This window comes from Empidonax traillii, unplaced genomic scaffold, assembly GCF_003031625.1.
Source record: "Empidonax traillii isolate 1590-97213 ecotype Southwest subspecies unplaced genomic scaffold, ASM303162v1 scaffold958:size599741, whole genome shotgun sequence".
Lineage (NCBI taxonomy): Eukaryota > Metazoa > Chordata > Aves > Passeriformes > Tyrannidae > Empidonax > Empidonax traillii.
The window spans coordinates 48749-71221 of NW_020956151.1; the positions used below are offsets into that span (position 1 = coordinate 48749).

Here is a 22473-nt window from a genome sequence, read left to right on the forward strand (position 1 = left end):
TCCCGCTGATCAGTGGGTACCAGGGGGGCCTTTCAAAGCTGGAAGCAAATCTGTATTGATGGAGTCAGTTGGTCTTATGTGGGCAGGTGGTCTTGTGTAGGCTGTCTCAAAAGTCATTCAGTGTTGGAGCACTGGCTTAGGATCTTCTACCAGGGCTGGGTGGTGTTTGTTCCCTCTGAAGTGACTTGGGAGGTTTCCTTGCTCTCGTGTCCTTTCGGGATGAGCTCCTGCAGATGAGAAACTTGCTGACTTGAGCCTCTTGGCCCGTTTCAGATGAGACTGGAGCGGGCAGAGTGGGGGACCGACCTTCCAAGTGTGGAATCCCAGCTGGAGACCCAGCGGCACATCCACACCAGCGTGGAGGACCTGGGCTCCAGCGTGAAGGAGGCCAGGATGTACGAGGTATGGCAGGGGCTGGGTGACACAGTGCATGGCATGACGTGTGCAGGCGGGTGAGGGCATCAGGGTCAGCTCTGGTGGGTGAAGGTGCCTGGGACAGAGGTGTTTTTTAAGGGTAGAGCTTCTGAATTGACGCAGTGCAAGAGGCTGCTGCCCTGAGCCAGCCTCTCCACCTCCTCTTCCTCCCACAGAGCTGGGGGAGAAAGATGTAGGGATGGGGTTTCAAGGGATGCCGTCCTGTGTCGGGTAACAGGAGCATTTTTTGTCCCTCAGGGTAAAATGTCTCCGAATTTCCGCGCGAGCTACACGGAGACGCTTGGCAAGCTGGAGACGCAGTACTGCAAGCTGATGGTGAGTGGGCTTCTAGAACCACCCCAGCTGGGCTCCATCCCTGCTGTCCTGCTCCTGAGCATCCCTGTTCCATGGCTGGGGAGGCAGGGAGGACACCCATTGCCTTCAGAGCAGGGAAGGGGAATGATCCTTCCTTGTGTCCAGGAAACCTCGAGCTTCCGGCTGAGGCACCTCCAGAGCCTGCACGGGTTCGTGTCTCGGGCCACGGCCGAGCTGATCTGGCTGAACGAGAAGGAGGAGGAGGAACTGGCCTATGACTGGAGCGACAACAACCCCAACATTGCAGCCAAGAAGAACTACTTCTCAGTGAGTGGGATGGTGGGATGGGCAGGAGTGCTCTCCTGGTTGTGCTGCTGCTGCTGCTTTTGATGCGCTGTGGGACCTTCAGCTCCCAACAGACCTGAATTCCCCAGGGGCTGGATGCTCCCTCCCAAGTCACTGAGCTTGTAGCTCCTGAGTGGAGCTGATAAAAGTTCTCCCCAGAGTAGAAAGTGCAAAAAAAGCGTGTGTTCAATTGAATTTCAGTCAAAAAGGCATCAAAAGATGTATTTTTAGCACTGTTTGGAATTGAAGGCACATTTAACTAGTGGAGGGGAAGTAAAGTCTGAGCTAAAGAGGAAAATTGATTCCTCTTTAAAGCAGTATAAATAAATCTTTCCACCATCACACTGTCTGGAGCTGAAGAGGTCCCCGGGCAGGTTTCCGGTGTCTGTGCTACATCTGCCCTGTGTGTTTGGCACACGGGAGGCATTCCTGATGGGAACGGGCCACGGTGCTCCCACAGGCTGTGCTGGATTCCCTGGGTTACTCTGGTATTCCCTGCAGCTCTTGCACGCTGTGTTGGTTTGGGCACGTGGTCTGAGTGAGGTCGGCCCTCCATAGGTGAGATTTGGACTTTGCTTGTGTCCTTCATGCAGGAGCTGATGGCAGAGCTGGAAGAGAAGCAGGACATCTTCCGCTCCCTCCAAGACACGGCCGAGCTGCTGTCCCTGGAGAACCACCCAGCCAAGCAAACCGTAGAGGTGAGCGGGCACCTGGAAGGGCTGTGAGATTCCTGAGAACCAGCTGGCAGCAAATCATCTCATCTGGGGCTGGGAGGCTTGCTGTCCCACCCCACAGTGCCTGATAAAGTGTTTTGTGGTGGCAGAACATCAGTGCAGTGATAGAGCTGTTTTATTTTGGGGAGTGCAATCAGAAGCTCGAGGCCATTCCCAAATAATCCCCACCTCAAGTTAAGGCACAAAAATGCCTGCACAGAGCATGAGCCTTTCCTGCAGCGAGGTGATACAGGCAATGGCCTTGGCTGCCCTGGAGTCATTCAGGCTTCCAGGGATGTTGTGGTGGTGAAGCAAAGGGCTGCAGGGACCTGTTTCTCTCCGGGGGGTTTCTCTCTGGGTTGGGAGAAGGCAAACCCGTGCATCCCACAACCCCTGGAGTCGTGGGTGTATGGGACACCGAGATGTTGGTGGTCCAGGGTCTTCTGCTCTTCCTGCCTGTGTCCAAACCCTCCTTGCTCATTTACGTCCCTCCTGCCCCTGTCCTTCCCGTGACCCTCCTGGCTGTCAGTGCTCCTTATCCATCGCCGTTTTCCGCGTGTTTCCCAGGCGTACAGCGCGGCCGTGCAGACTCAGTGGCAGTGGATCAAGCAGCTCTGCCTGTGCGTGGAGCAGCACGTGAAGGAGAACGCTGCCTATTTTCAGGTATTTGGGAGGGGCAGCCCAAATTCCCGCGGTCACCCCCCCGCCGAATCCCACTGCGGGAGCTTCCTGTCCCGCTGTTCTCTCTGGGGGAGAGGGAAGGAGGATTTGGGGTGCTCAGGGTTTCTCCCGAATATCTCTTAGCTGCCCTCTGGGGGTCAAAAAAATGGATCAGCTTCCCTGTGGTGCAGGTTTCTGTGACCCTTTTGCCTTCGCAGTTCTTCAGCGACGCCCGGGAGTCGGAGACGTACCTGCGGAACCTGCAGGACTCCATCAAAAGGAAGTATTCTTGCGACCATAACACGAGCCTGACGCGGCTGGAGGACCTGCTGCAGGACTCCATGGTGGGTTCTCCGGCATCCCACCACCCCTGGGATGACTTCTGGTCCGGCAGCACTGTGTTTGGGGCACCTCTTGCTTCCCAGGGAAAGCTGGGCTCTTTCTTCCCGCGGGTTGGATGTAACGTGGTTTGTTTTTTCCGCCTCGGTCAACGTTCTGCTGTTCCTTGGAGCGGCAGCACGTGTTTGTACGTGGCTGTGGGGTGCAGCTGTGGGTGACCCCAGCTGTGTGGTGGCTGGATCTTGGTCACTGCCGTGCAGAGGCACCATCCAGCCTCTCCGTGTCCTCAGGGTGCAGAGCAGGTTCCCTGTGCTGCCTGTGCGAGCTCACGGCCTGACCTCTGAGCTGGTTCTGCCCCATCCGTGCCCATCGTGCCACCCTGGTTGAGTTCTGCTGACAAAGCCTGCAGGATGCTCCTGGTTCTGCTTGGGAGCTGGTGGGACATGGAGAAACGCCTGCTCTTTATCCAGCCCAAATCCCACGTTAATCCATCGCGCTGCTGGGGGGGAGAGCCAGGGCAACCCGGCTGTGCCAGGGCTTGATCTCTGAACACGTGGCCTGGCTTAGCTGTGGCACAGCAGAGAGCAGAGGCCAGGCCATTGCTCTGTCATCTTCTTGTCTGAATTGGCCTGAAAAAAAAACGACCTAAAAACAAACCTCAAGGAGCAAAGCGATCAGCTGGCGTTTGAAACCAGGGTCAGGGGAGGATTTGGGCTGTGGGTGAAATGCTGAGCTGCTGGTGGAAGGGCCAGGAGGTGACATGTGAGTGGTGTGGAGGCAGGAATCACTTGTACTTTGCTTTTAGTGCGCACCAGTGATCCCCAGTGTGTCCCCAGTGACACTGGGATGCCGTTGCTGGGTGTTTGTGATGGGGCCATCAGCACTGTCTTCTCTCCTGGAGGCCTGGGGGCTCCCCCATCCTCTCTGTCATGGTCCCAGGGTTGTCCTGGTCTGTCCTCCAGCACTGCCAGAACATGGAGCAGCCAGCCTGGCTCCTGGGGTGTGTGTCTGGGAGCCCTGAAACACCAGGAGCCTGGGCAGGTGCTGTCTCGGGTGGGAGAGGCTGTTCTGGGCAGCTGGAGAACGGCCGTGATCTCAGGACTGGGGCACTGCCCTGAGCTCAGCTTTATTACTCTTTCTTACCTAATAAGTTAAAGTTGTATTTCTTCCAATCATGCTCCCTGGGACAGGCACAGGTAGTTTATTTAATCATTTATTCTTTTATTTTTCTTTTTTTTTTTTCCTTTTTTTTGTTTTTTCTTTTTTAACCATTGAATTATCCTCCACTGTCGTCAGCACACTAACCAACCCCAGAGTACCGAGCATGAGGGAGGACATTTTCTGGGATCCTTTCTAAACCTTGGCAGCCAGAAGGGGCTGAGCTGTCCCTAATCACACGAGCTGCCGGTGCCGTGATCCGCACACGTCTCCGCCGCCGCCGGGGGCTGTTCCTGGGGAGCTTTGCCACCAATCCCCTGGGTTTTCCCGTCACCAAACCCAGCAGGGATTTGTAGGAATCAGTTACGCAGCGTTTTCCTCCGACCGGCGGATTTTTCCCCAAACCCAGAGGCCTGTGCGGTCACTCCACCACTCCAACCCCTTCTCCTGAGATGTTTTATCCACGTAATTCATCGTATCCCATTCCAGCCATTGGTTTCAACATGCCCTCATCCTTTGCTTTAGAGAAGGGAGCATGCTTTTCCATGGTCTCTCCTCCAGACAACTAAATGTCTCCGGCTTTGGGCTGGAGCTTGTCCTGCTCTCGGCCCCTCACACCTCCTGGGACTTTAATTTTGGTGTATGTTATGTTCTCTGTTTTCGCCCTTTTGAAAGAAAACATTTTCTTGTCCAAGCAGGCAAAGAGCCAGAGGTGTGCATGTGGCTTTGCAGGGCAGTGGGAGTAGTAGTGGAGAGATCCCACCCTGTTCTTCCTTCCATCCCATCTGACCCCTCTTCCCATCCCGTCAGGGCAGCAGGATCCTCCTGATGTTTGTTCAGCCCTTTCAGGCCAGCGTTGGGGTGGGGTGGGGGGGGGGTCCTGAAATGCCTGGGAGAGAGAGACCTCCCCTCCTCAGCCTCCAACAACCTGTCCATCGTCCTTCTTTCTGCCAGGATGAGAAGGAGCAGCTCATTCAGTCCAAGAGCTCCGTCGCCAGCCTGGTGGGACGATCCAAAACCATCGTCCAGCTCCGGCCCCGGAACCCGGAGCACGTTGTGAAGAGCACGATCCCCATCAAGGCTGTCTGTGACTACCGGCAGATCGAGGTGAGGGCTCAGAGGGTGCCAGCAGAACTTGCAAAGGGAAGGCAGGGACGAGGCAGGGTTGTGACACCAGCGACGGTTTAGAATGAGCTCCACAGTGTCTTGTCAATGGGAAGCAGGAACAGAGTGGGAAGACAGAAGGAGGGAAACAGCACTGCTGTTTTTCCTGGAGCGTATTTCCATGTCTCAGATTTATTCTGGGCAGGAGCTGGAGTCCTTTCCCCCCAAGGAGGATGGGCTTCATCGGCCTCAGCCAAACAAGCACGTGGGTGGCAGCCAGCTCCGTTTAACTTCCTTGTCCCTTCCTCTCCAGGCACGAGCGTGCTGTGCTGCTTGGCACTATTCCAGGCTTTTGCTTGATTAAAATATATCAATCTGTGTATTTTTGGGAGCTGGCTCACCCCCAGGAGGGAGGGTGGCTGTGGGGGCAGGAGTGTGTGGCTGTGCTGCTGGTTTCTGACGGGCTGGTGGTGTCGGTGCTGCCGCAGATCACGATCTGCAGGAACGACGAGTGTGTCCTGGAGGACAATTCCCAGAGGACCAAGTGGAAGGTGATCAGCCCCACAGGGAACGAGGCCATGGTGCCTTCTGTCTGCTTCCTGATCCCCCCACCCAACAAAGAGGCCATCGAGATGGCCAACAGGTACTTTGGTGGGCTCCACCACGGCGGAGTCACGGAGATGGGATGGTGGGGTGGGAATGGGAAAGAAGCTGGGGTGGAGGAACAGGAGTGGGTGGCACAGCTGATCTGTGGCAGGGAACGGAATCCCTCGTGGTTCTAGAGCTGCAAATTCCCCAGCACTGCTGTAGCAGCTTGCAAAAGAGAAAATGGCAATTCAGGAGGAGGGAATCCCCCCAGGGATCTCTGGCACTGACCAGCAGGAGCATCATTCCCGGTGTGCTGCCAGACTGGGATCACTGCACTGATGGGCTGGCAGCGAGGGCTGGAGGATTAACGGGGTCAGGGAAGATCCAGGGCTGATGGATCTGCTCCTTCCCCTTGCAGGGTAGAACAGTTGTACCAGAAAGTGATGGCTCTCTGGCACCAGCTGCACATGAACACAAAGAGCCTCATCTCCTGGAACTACCTGCGGAAGGACATAGCCCTGGTGCAAAGCTTCAGCGTGGAAAAGGTAAGGAGGAACTTCCATGCTCGGCCCTGGGGTTGTGTTGCTCCTGTCTGGGCTCCTTTGTGTGGCAGAGGAGAGGGGGAAGACCAGAGTGCAAGACTGGAAAAATCAAGGGTTTTTTACACCTTGAGCAGTGGGAAAACCTGAGCTTGGGGGTGCCATGCAAAAGGATTGCAGTTTTTCCCAGCAAGAAGAGCATCAGGAGTTTGCTGCTGAGCTGAATAAAAGATGACAGATTGTGGATTGAGGGTTTCATTGGGCAGTGAGTGCAGCTGTGAGGAGGCACAAGGCTGATGTCGAGGGTTTGCCTTTTCTCCTCTGGAAATACTCACTTGGCAAATGAAGGTGGTTCAGGTGGGGAGGGTGGCTGCAGGTGATGTGTGCAGGAAGTTGCTCCTGACGTTCGGATGTGCTGCTTTTCCACTCACAGCTCAGATCCTTGGCTCAAGGGGAGTGCCAGCAAGCCCTGAAGAGCCTCCAGGCACACTACGAGGATTTCCTGCAGGACAGCCGGGACTCAGAGCTCTTCTCGGTGTCGGACCGGCTGCGCCTGGAGGAGGAAGTGGAGTCTTCCAAGGAACACATCCGGCAGCTGCTGGAGTCCATGGAGAACGGTGAGCTTCAAAGGGCTGATGGTTTAACCAGGAGCTGTGGGAACTCATAAACAAAGGATTTATGGGGTGGCTCCATGTTCTTCTTTTCCCGAGCTAACTGGCTGATGGCTTGAGCAGCTATTCTCCTTATTTCTCCATCCATCCATCCGAGTGTTTGTCCCTTGTCCAGCAATATTCCTGCAGAGAAGTCTTGGCTTTGCAGCTTCAGCTTAACGGCTGAGTCCTCTTACCCTAATGTTGTTGGTGATGGGTTTAGTCATCAGGATGCATTCCAAGCAAGGGCTTCTTCCTGAGTTTAGTCTTTGGGGAAACATAAGTGGTGGTGGCACTTGTGACACCGTGAGTCCCCATTAGGACTGAGGACTCCAGCTTTGTCACATGAGTTTCCCTGTGGCTGGACTCATTCTCAGATGTATTTGAATGAGATGATTTAAATAACTTGTTTTCCATCTGAGCAGAGATCCCAGTGTCAGTGCAATGCTCTGCTCAGCTCCGAAGCTTCTGGCAGGCCCCGCTTGGGACAGATACGGGCTGGGGGTGTTTGAGCTGCTGTTTTGTTTGCCTCTGACTTGCAGAAGACAAGGATGAGACCGTTGCCAGGACGTACCTCTCCGAGCTCAAGAACATCCGCCTGCGCCTGGAGGAGTGTGAGCAGAGGCTCGTGAGCCGAATCCAGTCCCCGAGCAGCGCCCGAGCAGATGGCGACACGATCCAGGAAAACACCATCCGCATTGCAGAGCAGGAGGTCAGGCCTGCAGCTGGGAGACGGGCAGGGGAGGGAGGTGGTGGACACTGGTCCAAAAATAGCTGTAGCTTCTCTGGAGTGAACGTGTGGGTGATGGGCGCGTGAACGTGTGGGGTTTGAGGGGATCTTGCTGCACAGAAGGCAGCAGGAAACCTCAGCGGGTGGGCTGTCTGCTTCATTTCCTACCGCCTCCTTTGCCAAGGGCAATCCTGCTTTTCCTCTGCCTGTTTGGGCTCTCCTTTCACGTCCTCTCCCTCCTTCCCTCCCTCCCTCAGCGCATGCAGGAGGATCTGCAGCGGCTGCAGTCGGACCTGCGGTTTGTGTCCGAGAGATGCTACAGCTTCCTCGACAGGGCACCCACGGGGCCCAGCACCCCCCAGCTGCGTGCAGAGCTGGACTTGGTGGTGAACAAGATGGACCAGACCCATGGGCTGTCTTCCATCTACCTGGAAAAGTGAGTCAGGATGTTCTTCTGTTCCCAAATGCCTTTTTGAACCTGCCCAATTCACTAGAGACCCTTCTTCTATCCCTCCAAGACACCTTGTGCCGAACCGTAACTAGGCTCCATCCCTCCGTGGCAGACAGTGCCAAACAGCCTCACAGTCAAGATCTCTGCCAAACTTTGGACGTCATTGTGCTGCCTCTGTTTGATTTGCCAGGTTGAAGACGGTTGACATTATTATCCGGAACACCCAAGGAGCAGAATCCCTGGTGAAAGGGTACGAGGTGAAGCTGAGCCAGGAGGAGGCAGTTCCCGCTGACCTGGCGGCCATTCAGTCTCACAGGACAGCGTTACAGGTTGGTGCTCTGGGTTTGTCAAACAGGGTCCTTCCTTTTCTCTCCTGAATTTAGGCTGTGTGACATTTTGTAAAGGTAAAGAAACTGCTGTGGCTTTCTTGTAGGGCACATACACAGGGGTCAAACCAATCTGACTTGGGAACATGTTCCCCTTCATTTTACACTTCCTGTAACCTCCCAGTTCTTTTCACATTAAGGAGAGTGTGAAAATAAACCCATTAACCCCTTCTCAGGCTTCTCAGCCCCCGGCAGGAGGACATCTCTGACCTAATGTCCCCTTCTGCTTTCGGTGGTGAACCGGGGGCTGTCTCTTGCTGTTTTTGCAGCAATGGCTTGGGGAAGTGAAGGACAAGGGCTCTGTCTTCTCCACGCTGGAGGAGGAGATGGCGAAGGCGAAGGCGGTGGGAGAGCAGCTGTACCGGCTGAGGCAGGAGCGCAACATCGACCTGGAGCGCTACCAGGAGAAGGGGAGCCAGCTGTGGGATCGCTGGCAGCGGGTCTGCGCCCAGATTGAGACCCGGTGAGGAACCTCCTGCCTCCCCCCTCGGATTTACTTTCATGCCTCAGCTGAGAGCTGGGGCCTGGCTTGTTAGCGGGGATGTTTTTCCAGGTGGGGTTCCCACTGGTGGCTGGGATATCCCTGGCATTTCACCTTCCTCTTACTTGTCGTGGTTCTCCTCTCAGCCACACGGAGCTGGAGAGCATCCAGGAGGTGCTGAGTGATTACAGACAGTGCCACAGTGCCCTGATCCATTGGATCGAGGAGATCACGGTCCAGCAGGAGCTGATGAAGCCCGGGCAGGCGGAGGACAGCCGGGTTCTGTCGGAGCAGCTCAGCCAGCAAACGGTGAGGAAGGACCTCGTGATGTCTCAGCACGGCTGCTGCCCTGACAGTGTCACTTCTTTTCATCTCTGAGCTTGAAAATATGAAACACGGCAGGGAAGAGGCTGCAGGCGTGAGCTGGGTGTCTGGGAAGTGGAGAAGCTCAGCTTGAGGTGAAGATGAGGTCTCGCATGAAAAGATTGAAGAACACGAAGACTTTACCCAAAGGGGGGAGGGATGGGAACCAGAATTCAGCTCACCCTGCCATGGCAGCTGTCACAGAGTCATAGAATGGTTTGGGAAGGGATCTTAAAGATTATCTAGTTCCAACCACCTTCCACAGGCAGGGACACCTTCCACTAGACCAGGTTATTCCAGCCTGACCTTGAACACTTCCAGGGATAGGGTAACCACAGCTTCTCCGGGCAATGACTCAGACAACTTGCCCTGACAACCCCTTTTTGTTTTGAATTTTATTGAAGGCTTTGGCTGCAGAAATTGAGAAGAATCAAGCCAAGCTGGACCAGTGTCAGAAGTTCTCCCAGCAATACTCGGCCGCCGTCAAGGTACAGTTCCCCTCCTGCACCCGGGTAGGACTGGCTGGGCAGAAAGGGCCGTGGCACGGTTTGTGTCTCTCATGCTCCACATCTCCCCCGCCCCTGACTGTGTTTTCAGGACTATGAGCTGCAGCTGATGACGTACAGGGCCTTCGTGGAGTCGCAGCAGAAGTCTCCCATGAAGCGCCGGCGCATGCTCTCGTCCTCGGATGCCATCACACAGGAGGTAGGAGCACAGCCACCCACCCAACCTCAGCAGGGAGAAACTGTGTGCGTGTGGGGGGGGTCCTTCGACGCCGAACAAACCTACGAGCAGTCCCTGTGAAATGAGCTCCTTCTGCTGAACTCTCTTGTGTAAACAAAGTTTCCACCCTCGCTGTTTTTTCCAATAGCCACAGGGGATGGCTTAGTGCTCTAAGCACCAGGTATGACATACGTAGACTCCTGGGAACCCCTGGGAACCCCTGGGTCAAATCCAACGGGGTCGGCTCAGCCCTTCAGCCTTGTGAGGTAAATAACCAGAGCACCCATGCAGCGTTACTGTGTGTGGATCTTGGGGATGAGACCTTTAGGGCCCCGAGGTCCTGTCTGCTCTGTGTGGATATTAAAGATCCCGGTAGCCCTCTGTCGGAGTTGAGCATCCGCCCCAGTGTCCGTGACCGGAGTCTCCCCTCGCTCCAGTGTCGTGCAGCATGGCATGCGTGGCCACAACCCTCCCCCATCAGACTTGCTGCATTCCATCGGTGCCATTCCGGGTCTGCCAGGTGCCTGGGGGGTTTCCCAAGCGAGAGGTGCCGCATCCATGTCACGTAACCCCAAAGTCCATCGTTCCGGATCCTCCAGCGGGACTGATGCACCCCTGTTTGTTTTCCCCCCCTGTCTCTCCCTTGGCAGTTCATGGATTTGCGGACTCGCTACACGGCCCTGGTGACGCTGACCACGCAGCACGTGAAGTACATCAGCGATGCGCTGCGGCGGCTGGAGGAGGAGGAGGTGAGGGTGTGGAGCGGAGCTGAGCTCTGTCCTGAGCGTGCAGGGTCGTTCCCTCCACCCCCTAAGGAGGCTGCTCCCTGTTGAGGTTACGCCTCTCCCTCTTTGGGGGGATCCCCTTTGACGTGGTTGTCTTCCTCCCTCCTCGTTTCGCAGAAAGTGGTGGAGGAGGAAAAGCAGGAGCATGTGGACAAGGTGAAGGAACTCCTGGGCTGGGCCCTGGGCTTGAAGCAGAGTGTGCAAGGCAGGACGGCTGCTGCTGGGAGCAGAGAGCTGGGTGACATCGAGAAATCCATCTCAGAGCAGCAGGTAAAGCACAAGTGACCATCAGACGCTGAGGTTTAACTTCTGGTCTTTTCCCACAACTGGATTAAGCTTCTCTCCCTCTGCTTTTTTTCCAGGCCCTGAACGAGGAGCTGACTGCAAAGAAGGAGCAGGTCTCTGAGGCCATCAAAACTTCCCAAATCTTCCTGGCAAAACACAGCCACAAGTGAGTGTGACCCAAGGAGAGGGGACAGGCACAGAGGGCAGAGGGGTGGGAGATGAGATTCCTTGGAGCTGACACTGGTGGGCTGGTGTTCCTGCGGTCCAGTGACTGACTCCAGTTGAAAACAGTGATGATCTTCATGTTACGGTTGTCTTCTTTCTTGTCTGCAATGAAAATTATGAAAAGTGCAACCCATTTATGCTGTGGAGCAATATTAATCCTCTTTAGTAGTGATCCAGCCCCCATATATTTTGGGATTTGATCGCTACAATGCAGGTCAACCTGTGCTCAGTTATCCTTACAGGTTTTAGCTGGGCTGGGAAGGAGTAGGACAGTGGGAAGAGGGGACTCATGGTGGATTTGGCTTTTTCCTTTGCCAGAAGAACGTGGTAATTCTTTGAAGGTGGTTTGTGCAGTATGCTGAGAGGTTTCCCCTTCTCCTTTCAGGCTTTCCCAAGCGGAAAAGGAACAGATTTCTGCTCAGATTGGTGCCCTGAAGGAGACCTACCAGGGGCTCTGCAGCAATTCCTCGGAGCAGCTCCAGCAGCTGCAGAGCCAGCTGGCTCAGGAGACAGAGCACAAGGTACTGCTTCCATTTTGGTGCCGTGACTGCACAGACACAGTTCACTCCTCAGGGAGTGCAAAAGGTTTCACTTTTTTGTGTGTCTCATGGCCACTGGCCACTCACAGCCCATCACCTCTCTTACTTGCACGTGGTTGCCCCTCCCTTCTCTTCCATCCATGGTCACCCAGAGCATCCAGGCTGGTGGTCCCTGGAGGCCAAGCAGGAGCTGTTTTCCTGCTGCCTTCCGGGTCAGAGGGAGAGTTGTCCCTTGGTTTTCATCAGAGCTCTGCCCTCTGTGAGAGGGTTGGCTCGTTTATGCTTGGTGAGCAGGGATGTAGATGGAATTCTGTCCTGGTAATGGTCCCCTTAGGAAATCTGTGAGGGAAATCCCAGAGGAATATCCTCTCAGGGCTTTAACCTCAGAGGGCTCCATCTCACAGGCTGCCTGCCAGCAGGGGATGCAGGAAGGTGGGATTTGTGTGGTCTCATGGATCTCAGGCTCTGGCAAAAGGTTTGTCTCAGCGGTGGCTGAACCAAGTTGCTCTTCCCAGTGGAAGGCCACTGCATTGTCCAGCCCCTCAGCTGAGCTGGGAGACCTTCCCAACCCATTCCCTGTTCACACCCACCAGCGCTCCCGTCAGTCCCCGTCCTTGTTCCGCCGGGTAGGGAGGGCTGGAAGCGCATCCCTGTTGCCTCTGTTACGAGCTGTCATTCACAGATATCCGTGTGCGTGCTCTCTAAGTGTATATACATGTGTCGATGGATATATTTCTGTGTTTGCTTGCTGGCTCCCTGTACCCTGAAGCAACGGCCCGCTCGGATCTGGCCGCGTGATGCGGGTTTTGGCCCTTTTCTCCTGCCTCTTGGGCAGGAAAATTATTTTAGAGCAAAAGCCTCCTCCAGGGCTTTGTCGGGCTGTTTTGGTGCAGCATGAGGCTGCTTTGGGGCTGGAACAGTTTTCACTCACGCTCTCGATAAAGCCCAGGGAAGGAAACAAGAGATGGCAGTGGAGCTTCACCTTAGTTCCCCGTCTAGAAAACGATCCCTGCGGCTCTCGTGCGGAGCCGTTGCTTCACTGTAGAGGGAGCATGAAGAACTCTTTAACATTTGCTTGCTGGAGACATCCAACTGTCAGAAAGAAGTTATGAAAGGCCAAAAATGCCGAGCAGAACGCGCTAAATTGAGCATGATGTGTCCCTGTACAGTTTGTGTTTCATGTCAACTGTTTTTTGAGATTAACTGACATCCTTGCTTACAAGTTTAACTAACCCTCCGGGATTTAAACAAACAAAAACACACAAAGGGAAAGAGGAAGACCTGTGTGTGGGGTTCTTTTTGCAAACAAAACAGTCGCATGCTGGACGCTAACACCAAGCTTTACACTGTGTGTGATACGGCTGAACTGCTCCATAAGGCTCTGTCTTTAACTGCTCAAGGCACACCCTGCAACTCGGTAAGTAAAAGCCTTTTACTCCCCTCCCTCCCATCCACCTCCTTTTTTTTTTATCTTTCTCTTCTTTTCCCTCCTTCCCTCTTCTCTGTCTTTCCATGGCTTGTTCATCTCTGAATATGCATGTCAGGGTCTGGCGATGGTGATGGAGAGCTTAGGTTGTCCCAGAAGGTTCCCCTTCTCCCCACAGCAGGGTGTTGGGATGGAAAGGAATTCATTTCGTAATCCTGATTCCCTCCTCACTATTCCCACAAAAATCTTTTAGTGCTTGGGCCAACTTTATGCCCAACCAGTGGGACGAGGAGAAACCCAAATGTCCAAAGAGCATTTGGACGAAGATACTCTTCATCATCTAAATTATTACCCTCCCTGTGGGGACAGCAGCAAGAAGAGGCCCTCCAAAACACCACAGCAGATGGTGTGTTCCCAGTCTGTCACTGTTTCCCTGCTGGGACCTTCAGCTTTTTCCATTTTTCCTTTGGCCCTGTCTGAGGAGCAGCTTCGAGGTGCTGGAATGGGCAGAGCAGGTGCCATGGCTGTGCTCAGGGAGCTGCCCTGCCACATGGCTGGGAGCTGCTCCATGGTCTGTGGTGCTCCCTGGCCATCCTGGCACTTGAGATTTGCTTGGGAAGTGCAGGATTGAGAGCATGGCAGGAATCAGCATGTAGGCTGTATTGGGAGAGGTTCTTACTTACCCCAAAGTGAATAACTTTGGGGGGTTTTCTTCCCTATGAGTGAACAGTGGTATTTGTGTTGTCTTTACTTTTTAAAAACTGGAGTTGTTGAAGGGCTTTGTTGTGCTTGTTGGTCTCCTTCCCTTTTTTTTTCCATGGAGCATTGGGAGCACTTGTTGGTTTTGGCGCTTGCCGCTTTGCTGCGCTACTGATGGTGGATATTGGAAGCATCTTGGTGCTGCCCTGGTGATGGACTAGATGAGCATTAAAACTTGTTGGCCATGTGCAAGCTGGCAAATGCACCAATTTTTGTGCTACGGTGGCTTTGGAGTTGCATTTCAAACACTTTGGGACTCACTTTCTAGCCTGTTTAGGGATTTTAAGCTTTTTTTTTTTTTTTTTTTGGAAACTGAGGCCTCCCTAGAACTCATGCAATGAGTTCTGCAAATGCTCGATTTTGATTTAATTCCTCTCCTTCTCTTTCTGTTCTAGGGCACCGAAGCAGTGGCAGGAGTGATCGATCTTGGCACAGTAGAAATATTCCCTGTCTTTGGTGCTATGCAGAGAGGTCTGATAGATCAGGACACGGGCCTCGTCCTCTTGGAGGCCCAGGTTATCACATCTGACTTAGTTGTTCCAGAGACCAACGAGAAACTCTCCTTGGAGAAAGGCCTGGCAAGGCACATCATCGATGTCAGGACATTCCAGGTGCTGCAGGAACTGAAGGATGCTCTCCACCAGGTGGAAGAAGTCGGACGTGAAGGGAGGCAGCTCCTACCCGTTGTCGCTGCGATGGAAGAGGGGAGGATCAGTGAGAGCATTGGGCTAAAGATTCTCGAGGCTGAGCTCGTCACTGGGGGCTTTAAATCCCATCAGGGCAGGATCAGCATGGAGACAGCGGTGCAGGAAAGGCTCCTTACCCCCCAGCTTTATTCCAGACTTCTGTCTCACCTGGAAGGTGGCAAGGATTTGATTGACCCCAACACTGCTGAGAAAATCAGTCTGGCAGAGCTCATGGACCGGTGCATCGTCCACCAAGAGACTGGGCTGAGGCTGCTCCCAGTGAAGCAACTGGCTGGGGGGATGGTGATCTTGAAATCAGGCAGAGAGGTCAGCATCTTCCGGGCAGTCCAGGAAGGGCTGATAGACCAGCAGGTGACAGCCAGGTTATTGGAAGCCCACCTCTTTGCTGGTGGCATCGTTGACCCCAGGACAGGGCACAGGCTGACTGTGGATGAGGCTGTGAGACATAATCTAATCGACCAGGATTTGGCTTGCGCGCTTCTCATCCGGCAGCTTCAGATGGGTGGGATCATCGACACCGTCACGGGAGAGAGGCTGACCATTGATGAAGCTGTGAGGAAGGACTTGGTAGCGCCAAGGGTTGCGCTGGTGGTCCTGGAATCCCTGCAGTCCTTCAGGGGGCTCCTGTGGCCAGAGATGGGGGAGATCATCTCGGTTGCAGATGCTTTGGAGCAAGGAATCCTGTCCACGGAGCTGATTCACAGGATTCTCAGCACCAGGCAAGTCATTAAGGGTGTTTTTATACCAGAAACCACTGAGGTGTTGTCCTGGCAGAGAGCAGTTGAACAGGGCGTCTTGGAGAGAGATGTGGTGAAGAAGCTGAAGTCAACAGTCATACCCGATGTCGTGGCCAGCGTGCAGCTCGCTGGCTCTCCCAGCAGGAGCAGGCTGGGCCAGAGCTCTCCTGGAAGGAGTCCCACAGATCAGGAAGAGCCCAGTGACCCTCTGCTAAGGAGTGACGAGGAAAGGCTGATGTTCCACTTGATGACCCACAGCTACATCAACATCCACGATGGCCAGAAGCTGCTCTTGGTGGATGGAGAGCTGAACAATCTCACTAAAGCTCTTATCCAAACCCAAGAAAATGGGCCCTGTGCACAGAGTTTGGAAGACAGTGGAAGTTTTGAGGAGACAGAGGCAAAGGCAGCTCTTGGAAGTGAACCCTGCAATGGTTTGGCTTTGCAGCACCTTGAGCTTCAGTTTGCTCCCTCAAAAGAAGAAAGTGAAAAGATCCAACCACCCAGAACTGCTCTGGAGAACGGGGAGGTGGTGATGGGGCCTGAAAGTCTCCTCATGGAGGATGCAGAAGGTGTTCTGTGTGTGGAAGAGCAAGAGCAGATTTATACTGAACAGGTGACCATCCAGAGTGAACCTGATGCTGAACTGGGAAGAGAGCAGGTTGCTTCTACAAGCAAGGACAAACATCAGGTAAAACTACTGCTGCCAGAATCTCCCAGTGACCTTGACAGTGGTTTCAGAGAAACAGAGGAAGTGATGGTTGAGGCAGAAGAAGAGTCCAAGCCGACTCCAGTAGATGGAGTGGAAGGTACTGAAGATCAGAAGAGGTCCTTGGAAAGTGGGTCAGTGGTTGTGAAAAGTGAGATCTGCATAAGAATGGGTGTTTCAGAAAGTAGAGACAGACCGAAAACAGTGGCAGAGAGGTCTCAGAGTGTGGAGGAACCTGAACTAGAGGCCAAAGATGTAAGAGAGGTTTATTTACTGAAGGAGAAGGCAGTTGAAAATGGTGTGCTGGGAGGAGAGGAGGTTGTGCTCCCTGAAACCGGGGAGACAGCACGAACGGAGGGGCACAGCGAAGACGTGGAAAGTGTGTTGGAAGTGGCAGAAGGAGAGGGGGAGGAAGTATTAGGTGATGAAGGCGTTGATGAAACATCCCTGCCAGCCCCTGAGGAGCAGGAAGCAGGGGACACTTTGGAAATGCTCTTAGCACAGCTCCAAAGCGGGGGCATAATCCACGAGCAGACGGGCAAGACGCTGCTTCTGAACGAGGCGGTGGCCTGCGGGGTGCTGTCCAGCCACACGGCCGTGAAGCTGATGGAGAGAATGAAGATGTTCACTGGCTTCTTTGACCCTCAAACGTGCGAGTCCTTAACCACTGAGGACGTCATTGAAGAAGGTCTGATGGATGAGAAGCTCCTCCAGAAGGTTCTCGCGTCCGACAAAGCCATAAGTGGCGTTCTTGACCCAGGCAATAACTTCGTCTACTCCGTCAAGGACGCCGCTGCCGTTGGCCTTCTGGACAAGGAAACAGCCATGAGGATCTTGGAAGGGCAAGTGGTTACAGGAGGGATTGTGGACTTGAAACGTGGCAAAAAAGTGTCGGTCACTTTGGCTTCGAATCTGGGTCTCATAGAGCCAACAAGTCAGAATGAGCTGGTCAAGCTGGAGCAGGCTTCCAAGGGGAAAGGCACTGATGAGGCAACCAGACAGAAGCTCATTAGTTTGCAGGCTGAGACCAGTGGAATTGTGGATCCTAAAACTAAGCAGCCCTTGACTGTTGCAAAGTCTGTTGAAAAAGGGCTCCTGGAAAAGGAAAAAGCTCTTCAGCTCTTGACCAAGCAGGTTGCTGATGGAGGAATCATCCACCACGTGTCTGGAATGAGGCTTTCGGTGGACAGCGCGATGGAACATGGTTTGATTGATCAAGATTTATGTAACGAGCTCAGGAAGGCTGAAGGTGTGTGCCTGCAGGACTATGTCCATCCAGTTACGAAGGAGAAGCTGCCCTTGCCCCAGGCAGTGTCCTTAGGGCTCATTAGTCCGGAATTCCAGAGGAAAGTGCAAGAAATCCAGGCTGGGAGCGGAAGCATTTTCCATCCAGCTTCTGGGCAGAGACTGGCACTGTGTCAAGCAGTGCAGGAGGGCTTGCTGCCCCAGCAGGCGCTGGAGAAGGTCCTGTCATCTTCAGAAATGAAAGAGGGAATTGTAGATCCCGAGACCTGCACGATCGTTCCCTACTCGGAGTTCATGAAGAAGTGTAAAATTGACATCGAGTCTGGCCAGAGGTACCTGGAGGTCCATCCCTTCCGAGCCCTCAGGGATGAGGTGACGGGGACCAAGCTGACGTGCGCCGAGGCCGTGAGGCTGGGGAAGGTGGACCCTCTGCCCGCCCTGCGGCTGCTGCAGGCACAGGCAGACACTGGGGGGGTGGTGGAGGGCACTGTCAGCAAGAGGCTGTCCCTGAGAGCTGCCGTGGAGCGAGGGCTGCTGGACGAGGGCATGGCCAAAGTCATTGCCACCAACCAGCTGAGGACTGGGGGGATTGTTGATGCCAGCGGTGGGAAAAGGCTGACTGTAAAGGAAGCTGTTGAAAAGGGACTGATTAGCCCAAAGTTGGCTGCCGGTCTTCAGGATGCGCGGGTACCCGAAGATAAAGATGGTTCTGAGGTCTGCAAGGTGGAAAAACCCCGACTTTTCCAGGAAAAAAAGGAAGAGATCATCCTCTCTACCGGATCTGCCAAGAGGTTTGATGTTGCCGAGCACAAAGCTCAACCTGAAGCCCCGAGCTATGACACAACTGGAGCTGCAGCCGCTGCCACTGAGACATCCACCTTAACACGGACAGAAGGGAAGTTAAAACCTCAGGAAGCTTCCAAGGATGGTGTTCATCCCCAAGATGAACATCATCGTCATCCCCAAGCAAAGGCTGAGGTGACTCCAGAACACCTCTCAGTGTTAGGTGCAGCATCTTTCCCTGAACAGGTGGTGCTGGTGGCAGGGGCTGTGGAAAAAGGGATCACAGAAAGGAGCTCCCAGGTGAGAGCAGCCTGGGGGAAAGGATGGAGGAGAGAGGAAGTGGATGGAGAGACAGGGGAAGTAGCGGGACTGGCCTTTGAGAAGGAACAGTTGGACGTGGAGGTGCTTCACAGTGTGGAGGATGAGGAGAGGAGGAGGAGGAGAGACCCTGTAAGTGCAGAGGGAGCTGTGGCAGGTGCAGAAGGTGCAGTGGTGACTTCTGGGCAAGGGGAGAGAATGACCAGTGTGGTCCAGGTGACACCAGCAGCCCTGAGGAAATCTGTTAGTGTGGGTCCAGGGAAGGAAGAGATGGGTCCTACAGAGTCTGGAGCACCCCCTGAGGTTGGTGGCCCTGTGGAGCCTGCAGGAGGTGACCTTGCAGGGAAAAAAGCTGTCAAACACACTGAAGGACACACTGAAGGAGAAATGCTGAGACTGGGTGCAGGAGGTCCAGCTGATCAGGAAAAAACAAGTGAAACTGAGCTCAAACCTACCCAAAAACACAAAAGCAAGAAAAAGAAAGCAAAGCAGGGCAGTGTTCCAGGAGACAGTGCTCAGCCAGAGAAACCTGCAGAAAAGCAGTCCCTTCCTGTTCTGGTTTCCAAAGAAATTCCAGGGAAAAAGGAGGAGGAGGACTTCATCTCAGGGATGCCAGAGCCAAAACATGGAACCACCATCAAGATTACTGCTGGCTTGGCAAAAGACACAGCCAAGCCCAGGGGGAGCAGCAGGGATGGGGAAGGAAAGAAAACAGTTTCTGAGAAGGATATGGAAGACCTCAGAGAGGGTCAGGTGTTCCCTGTGCCCCCCAAACAAGGGGAAACTGCAGAGATGATGAAAGGTGGGATCAGGAATGGTCACAAGTCCTTGGTAACATTGAGCCTGGAGGAGAGGGTGACTCGGGAAGACACGAAGGTGGAAACCACACTGGATGTGTCCAGATCAGCCCCCCTGGCAGAGAGACTGCCTGATGAGTTGATTATCAGAGAAGAACCCAGAGAAGTTCAGGAAACCTCTGCAGTCCTTGAGCCTGGAGAAAAGAAACAGCAAGAACAAGCAGCCAAGCTCACCACAGACCAAGGAAGTGCCCCTGTTCCCCCAAAATCCCAGGGAGAAACCCCCCAGGAGAGGACCAAGCAGCCAGGTCCTGGCTTGCTGTTACCTGTGATAGTGGAGGGGGAGCTGCTGGAAACCTCGAGGGAATCCACGAGACCAGCCCAGGTAAACGAATACTTTTTGCTATTTTTGACCTTTCTTTTCTGAACTAATTATGTATGTTTGATGCTAAATCTATGCAAGGTCCTTGGCACAGGGGGCAGCCAAAGCATGGGGAGTGGATGTTGCAGTATTGGCTGCAGTGGGTTTGGCAGAGGACCTGGTGATGTACAACTGAAAACACTCCAGGCTTAGCTGCGGCTCCTTTTGCTGGAACATTATTTCTAAATGACTAATGAGCAAGACTCTTTTTTTGGCATTTTTGCTGTAACACCAGAGATCTCTTGCCATTTATAAGCTTATGTTGGAAACAACCAACGTGTTTTATTTTTTTTTCTGTAGTAAATCCTGTAGATAAGGCCAGCGAGGGGCAAGTCCACGAGCTGCAATGTTATTAACAGATTTCTCCTTTGGAAAAAAAAAAAAAAAGAAAAGAAAGAATGATATATACCCCTTTGTTTTCTTTTCTGCCTAAATTTTGAGGGTTTGTTTTCCTGTTTGATTCTGTAGATCAAGTTCAGCAAGAAGATGTGTCTGGAGCACGACGAGAAGCTGATATCTTACCTCTCCATGCTCCGAGATATCGAGATGAGAATCAAACGGGTGCAGCCAGCGGAGCAGAATTTGGCAGCCCTGCATGACCTGCTGCAGCAAGCAGAGGTGAGCAGGGCTGGGCCAGGCTTGGCTGGTGTTAGGCAGGACAGAGTTTGCCCCCCTTGTCCCCAGTCCTGGAGAAAGGCAGGCGAGCGCCGGCAGCTGAGCAGGGCTGGAGGGGGAGCGAGGGTGATGAATCCTTCTGGGCGCAGTGCTTGGAACTGCATCTCCAAAACCTTTGCTCGGTTTTGGCAGCAGGAAGGTGAAGTCACCCAGTCTCAGACATAACGATGCTGTCTTGCCTCAGGCCCTGGGCGCTGAGCTGCGGGAGCTGAGCTTCCCAGTGAACCAGGAGTTGGACGCCGTGAGGTGGATTGTGGCCAACCCCCCTGAAGAAGTCCCTGAGCAATTACTGAAGGCTTTGGAGAAGGATGCCAAGAACCTCCAGAAGTCTCTGAGCTCTGCGAGTGATGTCCTGGAGTCCCGGCTGCAAAACCTTCGTGGGGCGGCAGAAAACGAAAAGGTAGAGCTGGCAACTGTCTCCCTGCTGCCCTTCCCCCCACCAGCACCCCAAAACTCCTTCTGTAAGTGATGCATGTCTGTTTTTAAGGCTAAAATCCTGGCACATCACGAGACTCTCCAGGGCAAACTGCAGGAGCTGCTGAGCTGGGTGTCTGGCACCGCAGAGTCGCTGGATGACAGCGATTATCACCAGGCGACCGATTCCAACAGCTTGAGTCGCTGCCTGCACCACTACAAGGTAACCATGGCAATGCCCCTAATCCTTGAGGCTGGTGAACTTGCTGCCCTTTGCGTGGAGGAGAAGCTTTTAATCCTGCGTGCCTCCTGGAGCCTGCCGAGGGTTTGCCCTTATCCTGTGCTGCAGTAGGAACCAACACACTGTATTTGCTCTGAGGTCACTTGTTTCTACAATAGGCAAAGGATCTGCTTTGGCTGTTTAGGGAACATGCTCCACTGCAGGTGTGTGGTGGGGGCTGGGTGACCAGGGATAATTCCCATCAGGCTGTTGAGGAAAGAGCTGCCTCCTTTGGAAGGGCTCTGGGAGCCCCCCTCCATCACACCTGCCCTGTTTCCATCACCTGTACAAGGAGCCCAGTCTCCCCTTCACATTCATCCATCTTCTAGTGATAACTTTAAAGATTATTTTCAAGTTCAGCGTCTCCTGCTTGCTGGTAGCACCTTGGCATTGAAATCAGGGGATCAAAGGCTTTGAGAACTGATGGTGGCACATGGAGTCACTGTGACCTGGACAGGGCTGGTGGCAGTTCCAGGCCTGGGTCATCTTCAGACCCAAAGGCAGCCCTGCATTTATGCTCTGAGCAACCTCTTGGTGAGGTGCCTCAAGCAGCTGGTGCAGAGGGACACCGGAAAATCACTGCAGCGAGAAGCTCTCACCTCCATGCTGAGTGTGATTTTTGGTAGCATTTGGCGTTTCTGGAATGTGGCAAAGCACTTTTTTTTGGATGCTACCACCTGAAGACGGGAAGCAGCACCAGCCAGCACTGGCTGCGGAGTGATTTTCCCTGACAGATCTTTTCTCTCCCGTTCAGGAGCTGAAAGAGCCCCTCACTGACACCAAGTCCCAGCTGGACGCCACCGCCTTCGACATCCAGTTCTTCATCTCGGAGCACGCCCAGGACTTGACGCCCCAGCAGAGCAGGCAGCTGCTGAGGCTGCTCAACGAGCTGCAGAAGGCGTTCCGGGACCTGTCGGAGCGCGTGACGGCGCGGGTGGAGGTGCTGCAGGTCTGTCTCCAGCAAGCGGAGCAGACGGATCAGGTGAAGGTTGTGAGACACCTGCTCTCCCTCGCTGCCCTTTCGCTCGCTCAGGCGCTTTCCCGGCCGCGGGAACGCGCGCCGAGACACCTCCCTGATCTGGGATTTGGCGTGCATGCCACTCACAGTTTGTGACTCCTCGTTGCACGTCGTGAGCTTCCTCTAAAAGTCTTCCTTCTTCCCACCGCGTAGCTCCCAAGGGGGAAAGTCACTTTGTTCCCAAAATACCTGGAGCCCTCTGTGAGGTCTGGGTGGCACAGCCCGGCAGCCCTCGTGGAGCTGCTCTGGGCTGGGTGGAATAAACCCCTGTAACCCCACCAGAAATCCCTGTGCAGAGGGGCCACCACAGATAACCAGCGGTGTTACTGTCTTATTTCCACTGCACACGTCAGGCATTGCTGTCCCAGGGAAAGAGCTGACGATGTATCAA

The 22473-nt window shown here is 54.0% G+C and overlaps 1 protein-coding gene across 24 annotated transcripts in view; it reads left to right on the forward strand.

Annotated features, from left to right (window-relative positions):
* Positions 1-22473, forward strand: part of MACF1 (microtubule-actin crosslinking factor 1) — a 136736-nt gene that overhangs the window by 48175 nt on the left and 66088 nt on the right. For 14 of the 24 annotated variants that reach the window (XM_027903360.1, XM_027903364.1, XM_027903346.1 and 11 more), the window contains 27 exons: positions 274-402; positions 673-750; positions 895-1056; positions 1668-1772; positions 2355-2450; positions 2666-2791; positions 3977-3982; positions 4899-5051; positions 5537-5691; positions 6055-6181; positions 6609-6792; positions 7368-7537; positions 7813-7991; positions 8197-8335; positions 8662-8855; positions 9020-9182; positions 9641-9724; positions 9834-9941; positions 10610-10708; positions 10862-11014; positions 11107-11195; positions 11640-11775; positions 14374-19659; positions 20164-20313; positions 20555-20770; positions 20858-21007; positions 21819-22052. In XM_027903360.1, coding sequence (XP_027759161.1) covers positions 274-402; positions 673-750; positions 895-1056; positions 1668-1772; positions 2355-2450; positions 2666-2791; positions 3977-3982; positions 4899-5051; positions 5537-5691; positions 6055-6181; positions 6609-6792; positions 7368-7537; positions 7813-7991; positions 8197-8335; positions 8662-8855; positions 9020-9182; positions 9641-9724; positions 9834-9941; positions 10610-10708; positions 10862-11014; positions 11107-11195; positions 11640-11775; positions 14374-19659; positions 20164-20313; positions 20555-20770; positions 20858-21007; positions 21819-22052 — 8871 coding nt within the window. Of the gene's footprint in view, positions 1-273; positions 403-672; positions 751-894; positions 1057-1667; positions 1773-2354; positions 2451-2665; positions 2792-3976; positions 3983-4898; positions 5052-5536; positions 5692-6054; positions 6182-6608; positions 6793-7367; positions 7538-7812; positions 7992-8196; positions 8336-8661; positions 8856-9019; positions 9183-9640; positions 9725-9833; positions 9942-10116; positions 10226-10609; positions 10709-10861; positions 11015-11106; positions 11196-11639; positions 11776-14373; positions 19660-20163; positions 20314-20554; positions 20771-20857; positions 21008-21818; positions 22053-22473 lie in introns of those variants that run through there. The other 10 variants (XM_027903361.1, XM_027903372.1, XM_027903368.1 and 7 more) reach the window with 4 other exon arrangements.